The 13,616-nt window shown below is 36.4% G+C and overlaps 1 protein-coding gene across 7 annotated transcripts in view; it reads left to right on the top strand.

Annotated features, from left to right (window-relative positions):
• The window catches only part of COL19A1 (collagen type XIX alpha 1 chain), a 189,124-nt gene that overhangs the window by 126,173 nt on the left and 49,335 nt on the right, over window positions 1–13,616 (top strand). For 6 of the 7 annotated variants that reach the window (XM_064650213.1, XM_064650211.1, XM_064650209.1 and 3 more), the window contains 6 exons: window positions 4,632–4,685; window positions 9,098–9,160; window positions 9,939–9,983; window positions 10,957–10,992; window positions 11,878–11,913; window positions 12,022–12,075. In XM_064650213.1, the coding sequence (XP_064506283.1) occupies window positions 4,632–4,685; window positions 9,098–9,160; window positions 9,939–9,983; window positions 10,957–10,992; window positions 11,878–11,913; window positions 12,022–12,075 (288 nt within the window). The remainder of the gene's footprint in view (window positions 1–4,631; window positions 4,686–9,097; window positions 9,161–9,938; window positions 9,984–10,956; window positions 10,993–11,877; window positions 11,914–12,021; window positions 12,076–13,616) is intronic. The other variant, XM_064650212.1, reaches the window with a different exon arrangement.

The raw sequence follows: 13,616 nt of genomic DNA, 5'->3' as shown, positions 1-13,616 counted from the left end.
AACCTTCTGTCAAATACACTGATCGCTTCAGTCTCGGAAACATTGTGAAAATTGTGATTGTGAAATCAAAACCTCTGTACCCTTCAAATGTATTTTATATATTTGCTTGCTTCCATTTTCTTCTAGAGTCTTCTGAAAAAGAATCTGTCTCTTTCACGTGCTGTTACCCTGCTCAGCATGGCTCTTCACTGAAATCGAAATGCTGATTTTACGAAACAAAAAGAAATAATAATAGGATGCTGTGAGGTTTTAAGTACAGCATTTTGATCAGATTGCAGAACTGCGCTGATTCCTCTCTTCTGCCATAGCTGCTAATAAAAAGACTACAGGACTTATAAACACAGAAAGGGTTCCCAGCAGACTGTAGCTTGTTTTGAATTATGTATAATGGTTCTCTAGTTACCACACTTCTTTTTTTTCTCACTACTTAAAAGCAAATGACAGAATCACAGAATGAGTAGGATTAGAAGGGACCACTGTGGGTTATGTGACACAACCTCCCTGCTCGAGCAGAGTGTTCTTAGAGCATTTTGCACAAGATTGAGTCCAGATGGTTCTTGAATGTCTCCAGTGAGGGAAACTCCACAACGTCTCTGAGCAATCTGTTCCAGTGCTCAGTCACCTGCACAGTAACGTGTGGAATGTATTTGAACTTAGTATTTATGCATTCTCAGCCTCAGGGTGGAAAGGCCAAATTTTGCAGTCTTCATTTAGGCAAAGTGCTTTTCTGGTCTTGGGTTGTAGAATTACTATCTGCCTCCTTTTGTGTAGAGTTTTATTAAGAGGAGATAATTTATTTTTCTGTTCTACCTAGAAGATAGCTACCTGATGTTAGGCACTGTTTTACATATTTTGGTCCGTTGTGGGAGGTTTTAAAGTTGGATTTTTTGGGGAGGTTGGGATTTTATTTATTTATTTTTACTTTTCGATGAATCAGCAGGTATTTCTATTTACATAGATGGGAGAGAGGACAGAAAAAGGAGTTTTACTTGTTTTCCCATTAAGGGCTAACTTTATCTTCTCTGCCCTAATTTTCTCTGTCTCTACTGGAACTGTTATGACTGGAGGAATTCCATTTCTCAAGAGCTCCCATTTTAGTGGGACATCAGCTTGTTTTTAAAATAAAAAGAGTGCTAAGCTATAGTTGTGCTACAGACTTCCACCAATATAACACCATTCTTTGAGGTGAGTCTGAGTATGATTTCTGCCCAGTGTTGTTGTTTGGCAGAAGTGAAGTGTTATCAGCACTAGTTTTTAAAGGTAGGAAACATGAGGACTACCTGTTTTGGCTAGGTGCCATCTTGTCAAAGCTATCTGTTGCAGAGGTGGAAAAGAAATTTTGGGTGTGCTAAATCACAGGCTAGTAAACTGTAGTCACAATTATTCATTCTCTTAAACCAACATGTCCAAAGCTATTGTTTTCAACCTATAGATTTAATAGATTTATTTCATGATTGCTATTAGCCCTTGAAGCTCATCATTCAGTTCATCATACTTTTTCAAGGGGCTGAATTTCATAACTTTTGTCTTCTCAAGTATTTTTCCTTGGAAGATTAGCTTTATGTTAAAGTCTTAAATTAAAATAGAGTTACATTTTGTTTGTGTTGCATGTGATTCAGTAGAAAATTTCACTTGAATTTCTTCATTTAATTACATATGCTTTTGGTCTCGTGATTCAATATGTATGTCATTGCCACAAAATTAGTTATCTTAACTAGCCAGCAGTTCGCCTTGGAAATTTCATTTCCTCTGCCTCAGGAAATACTGTCATTCCTCTACCAATGTTTTGAAAGGGAGTGAATGTTATCATTTAATTACAATAAGCAGAATATCAAAGCAATGGTAAGTGAAAATTGTCAGTAGCATTTCTGGTTTTCCTGGACTTTCAGCTTCTTTTTAGAAGAGTATTGGAAATGCTTACATGGTAGGATGGGAATGGCTGGCAAGGATTGGTCATATTGCTTGTTTCTATGCATTAAGTTTTTATATCCATATCAAAATATAATTTATTTCATCTATGCTATTGTGGCAGACATCATGCCTTCATCATTCTTTCCATTTGCTCTTGGAAATAACTTGGAAAAGTTATACAATACTGCACATCTGCACTGATGAGTTTCACGATGTTTTGCATTATAGTAATCAGAAAAACAGGATCTTATTTTAAGGGTCAGGCACCAATGTGAAATAAAAGGACAAAGCGATTACACTGAGTCACTTGCAGGCTGTGTTCTCCAAAATGGCCTATTCTTGAGATGCAACCGGTGCAATTTACTTGTTACATATTTTACTGCATGGACTGTGAGACTGGGTAGACTTTTTCAGCAGTCTCATCTATAGAGAAATGCAGATGAACTATAAAAGTAAAGGGAGGGAAATATATTGTAAACCCCTGTAATTTCACAGTTTGGAGCTATTTCCCTGTAAGCACCAGTGTTTCTATTCCTGCCTTGTCTATAGAAATAACATCTGAAACCTGTTTGTAATTTCAGAAAACAATCAGGACACTTTTTCAGTTCTTTTCTTATTCATACAACTGTACTCTCTGTGAGCTTCGCTTCTCTCAATTACACAACTTGATATTAAAAAAGAGAAAGGAAATCCTGCTCAAGTGAGCTTCAAAGTGGCAGATGTGCAAAATTCTCAAGCGAAAGCTAGAAACTGCTTGTACAATATTTTTTCAATTGCTGTTAATTTGATGGCTTCTTCACTTGCAAACCAATGCTACTGTTTTGGGGGTTTTTGTCTGTAGAGACTTCAGAGTGGATTGTGCAACTATATTAAAGGAGTGGAACAGTGCGGAAGGAAAGAAAGAGACTACAGTTTAGGAAAAAAGTCTAGAATAAAAGTATTTTCTGTTGTACACTTGTTTAAATATGGTGTTATAGTTCTATTATAGAAAGAATGATGGACAGATAAAATTATTAAATTTATGTCAATTTTTGAAAACATAAGTACTAAAACCAGAGGTTGTTTATCTCTGGTAACACAAAAGCTGTGACATAGTCAGGAATACAGTCCAAGTGCCTGAAGTTCTCTTGACTGTCTTAGTCTTGAGGCAGTTTGGGGATGGGGATGTTCGAGGTTATGTCTGGTTTTCAAAACTGTGACGTACAATGGCTTTTCATTTTGTCAAGAATTATTTTAGGTACAAATAATATCTAACATGTTGAGGTTGGTGGCAGGTACAGATTTAAAATTCTTCCTGGGTTGTGTGGCAGAAGCAGTTTCATTTGTGTGAAAGAAACAACATGGAACATGGTAACAAATGTAAAGGGAGAATAAGTTCTTACTTTTGACTCCTTGCAGGATAACAGAATCCTGCAAGGATCCTGGGTTCAAGGATTCAACACCACAGGACTACAGTTGAGACATCTGAGCAGTGTCATCACGGTTCAGTCCCAATTCTGGATTGCCATCTTTAATATGGATATCAAAGTAAAAATTCTGCCATTAACTTCAGAAATCAGAGTGGAGTGAGCATCTCAGTGAAAACATCTTGACTATATTTATCTTATTTTTAACATAAAATCGAAGTGACAATTCACTTCAAAATAACATGAATGGAAGAATTTATGGCCTTGTATCTCTTCCGATGTTGGGAACAAAGAGGGAGTGAGACACCTGTGATGTTTCATGTGGCTTCCAAATCTTCCTAATGTCCCCACTAACACAAAAGCTGCAGAATGTAAACTGTGATTATAAAAAGCCCCAGAGAAGGAGAGCTACTTTTGTGCCCTGTCTGTGTTACATCCAGGTCAATCAGACTAAGTGACTTACTTAAGTATATTGTAATCCTGTTATTGAAGTCAAATGTTTCCTACAGCCATGTGCGTGGCTGTAGTTCTTATTGCATTATATGAAAATTTCAACTCAAAGAGAGTAACTATGCTAATCTGTAAATTTAATTGACTTTTAATTCATAAGATCTTGACTGAACTGTCAGTGTTCTGCTCTCTTCTACAAAACTTAAAAATCTCATTGATGTCCTGTTTTTTGGCAGACTATGCCAAAAAATGTTGAGTTTCATGTCCAGAAATGTTTTTTTGCAAGCATATTTTTTTATCTCTCCATCCTAAGTCTGCATTTGAGTAGGAAGTTCCTTTTTCACTGTTGAATTTCTTGATGAAAGATCTGTATTTAAGTGCAAACTTGCAATGCTAATAAAACTAGGAAGTTAATGTTCTGGAGAATTCTGACGTTCCTCAATTTCACTTTCTGTATTCTTAAGTTAAAAATTTACCTGTTTACTCACACTAGGAGCTGCTTCTACATCAGACCCTCTTCTTTGACTTAGCGGAAAGAGTTTTAAAATGCTGCAGAACAAAGATGTTGCTCATACCAGAAGGGATTTGTATTAAAATCAATATGAATGTCACTCCTGCCTTCTCTGACAGACCAATTCACTTCAAAATGAGTTGCTGGTTTCCAAAATTCAGAGATTTAGAAACTGACTTTCCTCCTCCCCTATGCCTGATAAAAAGATATAATGAAGTTACAGAAAATAATTTACTGTATGACCAAACAAAAATATAAACTCTTTTACGTCCTCACTGCTCTTAGAATAAAGATATGCAAACATAAACTTAGTTCAATTAAAATGACCTTTTGATACATATTTTTCCATATAGGGTCCTTCTGGACTAGAAGGAATTCTGGATTCATTGAACAAACATTATAATGAGGTATGGAGATTTGATATAGTGTCTGTGTGGGTTTATGACTAAGAAGTATCTAAGGTAGAAATGACTTTAGTTTTGATCCCTGCAAACCACATTCCAAATTAATCCAAAAGGTAGTTCCTTCTGTGTTCTCTTTCTGCATCCCTTTACAAGCTCAGGCCACACTCCAGTCACATACCTACTGTGTCATCTGTCTTGCTGTCTTGCCTCCCATCCATCTTCTACTCACTGATTTTTTGACTGGTGTAACTCAAAAAGCAGGTGGGTGGACCGTGGAGCTGTTAGTGGGAAGCACCAGCTCCCCACTTCTAAAACTAATTGCTCCTAGTTGTACTTGACGTTACTTTCTTGACCTGCTCTGTCATGATTCTAAGAGTAAAATAGAAAGACAAGGCATAATTTTTAAAAGATCTGCTAGCAATCCATGAGAACTGCCCTTATGTTTGTATTATAGACTCATAAAAATAGTCTTAATTACAAAACCACCTGCAGCTAAAACCACTTAATAGAAAAAAAAAGTTAAAATTGGATAGGATGGTGTTCCACATGACAGAGCTTTGAAATACATACTACAGATATTTCAAAGTTGTAGTGCCTGCCGTTGTAAGAAACCATCATTCAGAGATCACAGAAGTTTGCTTAATTGATGCTAGAGTAGTTAACTTATCTGATCAGAAAATTCTATTTAATTCAAAGACTTATGAAACACTACTACAGCAATATTTGTTCAGTATAAAGGCTAATGTGTGTATCACACCTTAAGTCATGAAGGTCAAGCCTGGAAGACATCCATCTAATATTTCTTTAAATATTAGAATGTATAACTATGAAGAACAGGTGAATTCAGGGTATTCTCCTATACAACATTTCTAGACAAGTACTGAAATCTTTTCTTTAATAGATATTTTGGAGCTAAGTTCATGTCAAATATATCTTTTCAGTTGTTTTTGTCACTGAAGTGATTTCTCTGTTATTTCTGATATTTCATTCATTTCAAATCAGTGTATCACCTTAGAAACATGCATTAGGAATTAAGCATGGGGCATTTTCATGCCTGGAGACTTAGTTTCTGGTTTTGGTTTGCCATTTCAAATGTATGTGTTGCAGTTGTCTACATTTTAATTTTACACCTTTGATTTTCTTACCAGTTAATTTTTTCCACCAAAGAGCTTTTGCTGATACCAGCCCTGTTTCCTCTATCAATACCATATTTATTGTAACTCATTCCTGACCTCTGCACTATGAATTTGTTTTATCCTGATAGTACATTTAAGGTAATTTTGCAAGAGGAAATACAAGCAGTGGCGACCTTCTGGAACTGATAAGCAGGTGTCTCAAAAAAAAAAAAAAAATTTTTTTCTTATCACTGTAAGGCTCTAAGTGTTTGTAAGGTGGCTTATATTTCCTAATTAACAATATTCTGGAAAAAAAGTTAGACCCGCTGCTACGTGTCTATAAATTAATTGTCTTTTAAATCCTGTACACCGTAACCACTTTTCTTCCTTCAGCTGTCTAGTTTGAAGACTTAATGACTCTGTCACAAGCAATTAACTGTTCAACAAGGAAATGCTGTTTGATTCCTGGTGAAAGAGGAGATGGCTTTCTGATTCAAGCAACAGGTTCTAAATATGCGACATTTCTGTAACTATGTGTTCAGAACCTCCTGGAGTCAAAATAAGTCTCTAACTGCTTCAGCAAACATATTAGTTCCTATACATTTTATAATGGGAGTAGGATGTTTCCATCAAGGACAAGACAAAAAGTCATCAAAGACAAGGACATCTTCTCTGCTTTGCCATTGATTCATGCAGATGTATGCACCAGTAACTTCCCTTTCTCCCCCCACACTAATATATAGTATGGCAAGAGCTGATTTTGTCCACTGCACCTTGGAGGCACCAAACAATTTTTTGCATTTCCAGTATATAATTCCAGTATATAATTGCCTCAGTAATTTGCATTGGTAAAATGATATTTGAGTGATATCCTGAGATTTTTGAGATTCCTCACAGCACAGGAAATGATCTTGTCATTTTCCATCACTTTATGAATGTTCTTAAGGATCTCATAAGGTCTTCTTTCATTTTGGTGTTTGAAAGTGTTCATATTGTGACCACATTTTGGTTGCTATAGATATCTTAATACCTTTTTTTTTTCCCTGAGGATGTTAGTTGGCTTCTTTGTGTTGGTATTTTCAGGAAGCATGAGAAACTTCTACCAAGAAATGTGGTGACTCTTAAGACCCATCATAATTAATAATGTCTTTTTTTTTTCTCTAATTTCTCTGTTTCTTAGCAGATTATTTGCTGTTCTTCTGAGTTCTGTATGATATCAAGAAGTAGTTGGTTTTGCATGATGTAATTAAATAATTTGTTGCAACCAAGGTTCTTCTGGTTGCAACACTTTATTGTGCTAGGAGACTGGAGTGCAAGTCTTTAAAAGCATAATATACTTGATCCATGTATACAGTGAAAGAGAGCACTATAAATACAATTGCTGATTGCAGCAGCAAATTGTGATGAACAGCAAACCAAGATCAGCAATCTTTCTTTAATGAAGGCAAGAGGAACCTGCTGAGGATAAGTAGTAGCATTGATCCTTAATGGGTTGGGAGACAGTACCGGAGCCTTTCTGCCCTCATTCCTCCTTTGTGCCTGTTCTTGCAAGGCATGTGACTATTTTTATGTTCCTTCTTGTTATGTCTTTTGTGCTTTCAGCGTAAACAAGGTGCTTTGCATGTATTCAATACGTGCATTTTTTTTCTCTTCTTTTTGCCAAGAAACTAGTTCTATCCTGTACTGCAGGTTACATTCCTTCAGCGATTGGTAAACAATGCCTCATGATTTGAGTTTGTTTACTCTCAGGCCTCTGTTATCATCCTTTGCCAGGGCTTTCAGGGCCTCTGTCATCTTTTTTACTTATCAGTTTCCCACACATACATAGAAGGTCACTTTAGTCAAACTTGCTTCTAAACATCAGTTGAATCTAAAATGTTCTACAACACATAAAAATAAAAATGAAACCAAAAGGCAAAGAAATTGAAACTGTATCACAGTCTTTCCAAGAAATGTTTTAGAATAATTATAATTCACAGTAATTTTAGATTATTCTGGAATCATTAATTATTAATTTTCTAAATTTTTTTTTGCTTTATTGTATTTTACTTAAATTTTGTTGTAAGGAGCAAATTACCTTTAAATATGCAAAGACCATAGAAGCAGTTATTTAGTCTAATAGCCTCTTTTTTTTTCTCCATGTATGCATAAGAAATGCACAACTAAGTATAAATCATAATTTATAGTGTACTCATTATAACAGACACCTGATTGTGCTCAGTCCAATGGTAGTCAACTACTTCTCAGCAATACTCAGGTTCCTTTATCTGGGTATCTGCCTCTGGCTCTGAAGCTGATTTTGATAATTAGTGTACCAACAGTGTTTACAAACCCTAAATACCTAAGAAAATCCACCATAACACTAGCATTTCTAAAATAATAATGATTTTATTAAACTGATTTTATTCAGTTTATATTCAGTTACTTACTTCTGAAAATATTAGCAGAGTGCAAATAGCACTTTTATTCATCATGATGTTTCTCTATTTTAGAGATACGGAAACTGGAATATGGCCTGCTGAGGGTGATACATGTTCTAGGGCTTAGATTCCTTGGGTCTAGATGGATTCTCATTTTTCAGGATTTTTTTTTTGCTGTTGTTGTTGTTTCTTTTCCCATTGTCATTAAAAGAAAACACATTCCCCATAGGTAGTCTGAGTCTGGCTTTGTGAAAAGGAAATAATTTACTTTGTATTTTATTGTGTCTTTACCTTGTAGAGAAGAGTAAATAAATGCAGTGCAGTAAACACCTGAGGACATATACAACCTGAACCTCTGGTCCTTAAATCTGTCTATTTTCTTTGAGGAGCAATGTGAGGAGCCTGTTGACCATGTTTACTCCCACTCCTTCTGGCTCACTACTGTAGTAGACTTAAATTAGTTCTACATTCTTTTGCATTTCATGCTGCTCAAAAGTAAAAAGCTTGTGGTTTTTTCATAGGAGAGAAGTGGGTTTTATTCTTTTTTAACATACTTGAGGAATGTACTGTAACAATGAGCATAAAAATATGTACTTTGCATTGAGTTTTTTAAAAAAAGTCACATATTTGCACAGCAATGTTGAACAAAGACATTTCCCTTTTATGCTTTTGTTCATGTTCTGCTAGTCTGGCTGGTTGCTCAAATACATTAGCTAGCTGTACTGCATAGGCATTTGTTATCCCTTTCTAGTAATACATTAGGACTTCTGAATTTACATATTGGTAAATTACAAGAAATTGTTACGGTAAATAAATTGTTACTGTAAGTGAATGGTGACATTTTCTGGTTTTTGATCTTTGTGATACTATTTCTTTCCAGAGTGATACAAGACTACTAGGAGTACTTGGGACCCCTGGACTTAAAGGCCAGAAGGGAGATGTTGTAAGCATTTGGCATGAACTTGGAGAAATTTCACAGTGCCTATCTAACCTGTCTCTGCCACACTTAACATAGTATCTTTGATTTATCACAACAGGCTTTGAAGGAATAGATTTTAGAAATGATTGGCACTTTGAACTGTGTAGTCCAATATCCAGCTAATCGTGCTCTCCTGCAGGAGCAGCACGTGATCCTTTGTCCTCTAGTATAAACAGAAAGGAAAAGTGCTGAAAGGACTGTGTGTTGTTTCCATAATGCTGTCTGAGAAGTCAAATGAGCTGACCTGCCTGCTATGTGGAAAAGACTCTGAAAAAGTTGAAATTTGAAAAATATTTTGAATAGTAAATCATGAATATTTAAAGCAGTTTCTCTGTAACAATAGGACTTTCTATACCAAGAATACTTATAGACAGCCTCTAAATATTGCATGGAAGTCAAATTCTGAATCCACACCATATGACAGTATGTTGTTTATAGTCATCTGTCCTGTATAAACAGTGGAATGATTTTTTAACAATTGCGTGTGTTCCAAACTTGTGAGAGAAGAGACAAGTGCTCTGGATATGTCACAGAATTGGCAAGGTTTTTAGGGAGAAGCCTGCAGATCTGCTATAGAATGCAGTCATTTAAATTCATTTGCACATGTTTAAAGCTTGATTTCCATTGCAATAATGGTTAAGATGTGGCTTACATAGAACAAAGTACAGGTAAAGAAGGGGAGAGGTTTATCTGCATTTGTCAGAATATAAAAGATTTTAAAATTAATTAATTTTGTTAAAAGGGTCAGAAAGGAGAATTGGGAATGACAGGCACGAAAGGAGAAAAGGTAAGTTAATTCCTTACTTCTGTGCTCGTGTGTTATGCTAGAAGTTAACTAAATATACTGATTATTAGTGAAATCTTGGAAAATATACAAGAGATCAAGAAAATGTATTTGGGCATAGGAAAAGTTGTCATTCTCTAAATATCTGTATTTATTCAAGCACCTCCTTTTGTGGATATTTATATATGCAAGTAAATTTCCCTGTTCTAGCAGTTCACAAAGTCCTTAGTTTTAAACACATTCAGACTTTCACTGAATACCAGTTTAAAATTGTTTATATTAGTTTATGACCATAGACTGCCTCATGAATTAGGCACCATTCACATTTTTTCAGGTTATGAATGTGATCTTCAATATCTCTATGAGAAAACATAAGTCTTTAAATTATTAAAATTTAGAAATAAACCTTCTAATTTAGTATCTTTTAGTTTGAGAATAAATTTTCCAGAATGACTGGGGGGGAAAGTGGGGCATTATTGGGGAACAAGTGTATATTTTACTTTTCTAGGAATGTGTTCTTCATCTGTATACCCAGTTCTTCATCTACTGATTATTAGGCATTTTGCTATCCAGCTGTTAGGCTTCCAGTTGGTTTCTTTGGTCATATCTTTCTATACAAATAGTTTTCATACAAGCAGAAACATTTTTTTACTCTGTTGATATCACAGATTTATGATTTTGTGTGCTATAGAGCACTTGTGTTTGGGAATTTTTCAGTTTTGGATGCATTATCACTCTCTTTAGTTCACATTCCTGACCCTCCCTTGTACTCCTGCTTGAAAGGATAACACCTGCCATGGTCTTGGCATTAAATCAACATCATCCTTCAAGTAAATTTTTGTAGTCCATATATTTGTATTGTATATAGGTTTAAAAAATGCAACATTTTTCAAGGACTCTTCAACAAAACCAGGCATATGAACTATTTACCATTTTAAAAAAAAACTGTATTAACCTCTTCCCTGTGTTTCCTTAGGGAGAACCTTCTGAAAAAGGGGACAAGGGAGATCCAGTAAGTATAGCATGTTTTGAACTGATGTGAATAATTTACATTCAAGATTATTTCCATACCATATTCATGCTGTAATTCCTTGTCTTTGTACATGTTCATTAGATTCAGGGATTATATGGGATAGCATATATTTTGTCTCCTGTCTTACACAGGTTATAAATAAAAAACAGAGATGCCCAGTTCTTCACCATTTCTGTTGTTGGTACAGTCCATGAACTGAGTTTAAAGCACACACCTTTTTTTATTTTATGTGGAGGTTCTTTCTTTCAGTTATTTCACAAATTTTTTTGTGGCCTGAACTGTATTATTTTTATGCCCTTAGTGTGGCATTTAACATCAGGCAGATTTGATATAGTCATTTTATGTGTGCATAACTTCTTTGTTATTTTGGGGCATATTTTTAGAACCCTCATTCTATTTACCTGTGTTTCTTATTTTTAAGTAATTATTGTCCCCTCTTATGACATTTGACAAAAGCTAGTTATGTTTTTTAATACACAACTCAAGGTTGCTTAGATTTTTGTGATTTACATTTTATAATAACCAAAATAAGCCTTACTGCAATCATGTGTGGGTTTGGAGATGAATATTGTGTACCAGAAGAGATTTCATTGTGAAGAATAGGCTTTTGACTGGAAAAGCTCTTATGCAAATGTAGTATTTTCAAACATGTTTTTCTTTAAAACATTAGGAAAACCTGAAAAAAAATTAGTTAGAAAGAGGAATGCCTTTCAGAGTTTGCAGAAAAAAACATCAGAAATTCTTTAATGCTTTCTCAATATTTCAGTTTGCAAACTGTGTTACAATATTTTAAGTAGCATATTAAACTCTTAGCTGATCTTAGTTTAAGTTTTAACTTCTTATGGTTTCATCTAATGTTTTCAGGGAGAGACTGGAATGCAGGGATCGAAAGGAAATAAGGTATTTTCTGACTTGTGCACACTACATACATTGCTGATACACATAGCTGATACTGGAAGATATAACAGTAACCTTGGATTTTTTTGTTTTCTCCAACAATGTCATTAGGGTGAAGTGGGAGACCCTGGACCACCTGGTCTTATCGGAAATCCAGGATCAAAGGTAGGTGAAAGGTATTTTTGTGTTATTAACAGCAAGTGCATTCTATGCTGTTATATAAGAGGACTGAATGCTATCAACTCCTTAGCTAGTATTAAAGGACAGAGAATGCAAATAGTTTATATCAAAAGTTTGTGCTTGGATTATGGCTATTTTACATAAGATTTGCATTTTACATAAAGTTATGTTGATCTCAGCATCATTCAGGAATATTTAAGCAAAGCTCAAATGTTATTTGGTCACTCATATGAGCACCCATTTTGCAATTACAAATCCACTGGTAGCTGGGTGTATTCTCTTTATCCATCAGTGAGGCAAGGAGTAACCACTGCCACTACTACTTACCTGTTCCTCTGTTTAATCTTATGAGACTGTAGGTGATGTCAAACCAGTCATTGCCTTGCTTTGAGTCTATCCTCATAGGCAAACTCCGGAACTGTGTACTGGACAGTGAGGTGGATTGAGAGCTGGCTGAACAGCAGATCCCAGAAGGTCATGATCAGTAGCACAGGGTGTAGTTGGAGGCCTGTCACTAGTGGTGTCTCCCAAGGTTCAATACTGGGCCCAGTATTGTTTAACTTATTCATCAATGACTTTGACGAAGGGGTAGCTGCCTCCTCAGCAAGTTTGCTGATGACACGAAGCTGGGAGGAGTAGTTGATGCCCCAAGGTGCTGTGCAGCTCTTCACAAGGATCTCAAAAGGTTGGAGAGGTGGGTAGAGAAGAACTGTCTGATACTCAACAAAGGCGAAGTCAGGGTCCTGCACCTGGGGAAGGAGGAACCCCATGTACCGATACAGGCTGAAGGCTGACCTGCAGGAAAGCAGCTCTGCAGAGAAGGACCCAGGGGTCCTCCTGGCAGACAACAAGCTGTCCATGATCCAGCAGTGTGCCCTTGTGGCCAAGAAGGACAATGGTATCCTGGGGTGCATTAGGAACAGCATTGTCAGCAGGTCAAGGGAGGTAATCCTGCCCCTCTACTCAGCCCTAGTGAGGCAAATCTGGAGTGCTGTGTCCAGTTCTGGGCTAGTTAGTCTCTCTACAAGAGAGACATGGAGCTCCTGGAGTGGGTCCAGTGGAGGACAACAAAGACGAATAAGAGACTGGAGCATCTCTCTAACAAGGAAAGGCTAAGGGAGCTGGGCCTGTTCGGCCTCGAGAAGAGACGACTGAGAGGGGTCTTCATCAATTTGTATAAGTATCTGAAGGGAGGGTGTCAAAAAGATATATCCAGGCTCTTCTTGATGGTGCCAACCAACAGGACAAGAGGCAATGGGCAGGAACTGATGCACAGGAAGCTCCACCTGAGTATGAGAAAGAATTTACTATGTGGGTGACCGAGGACTGGAACAAGATTGCCAGAGAGGTTGTGGGGTATCCCTCACTGGAGATACTCAAGAAAGTGTGCCATGTGCTCTAGGATGACCCTGCTTGAGCAGGGAGGTTGGACCAGATGACCCACTGTGGTGCCTTCCATTCTTACTCATTCTGTGATTGTGTGATTCTGTGAGGAAAGTAGCTGAAGCACAAGTGTTCTTGAGAGT

The sequence above is a fragment of the Pseudopipra pipra genome, chromosome 3 (genome assembly GCF_036250125.1).
Source record: "Pseudopipra pipra isolate bDixPip1 chromosome 3, bDixPip1.hap1, whole genome shotgun sequence".
NCBI lineage: Eukaryota > Metazoa > Chordata > Aves > Passeriformes > Pipridae > Pseudopipra > Pseudopipra pipra.
This window is presented reverse-complemented; position numbering and strand designations above follow the sequence as displayed.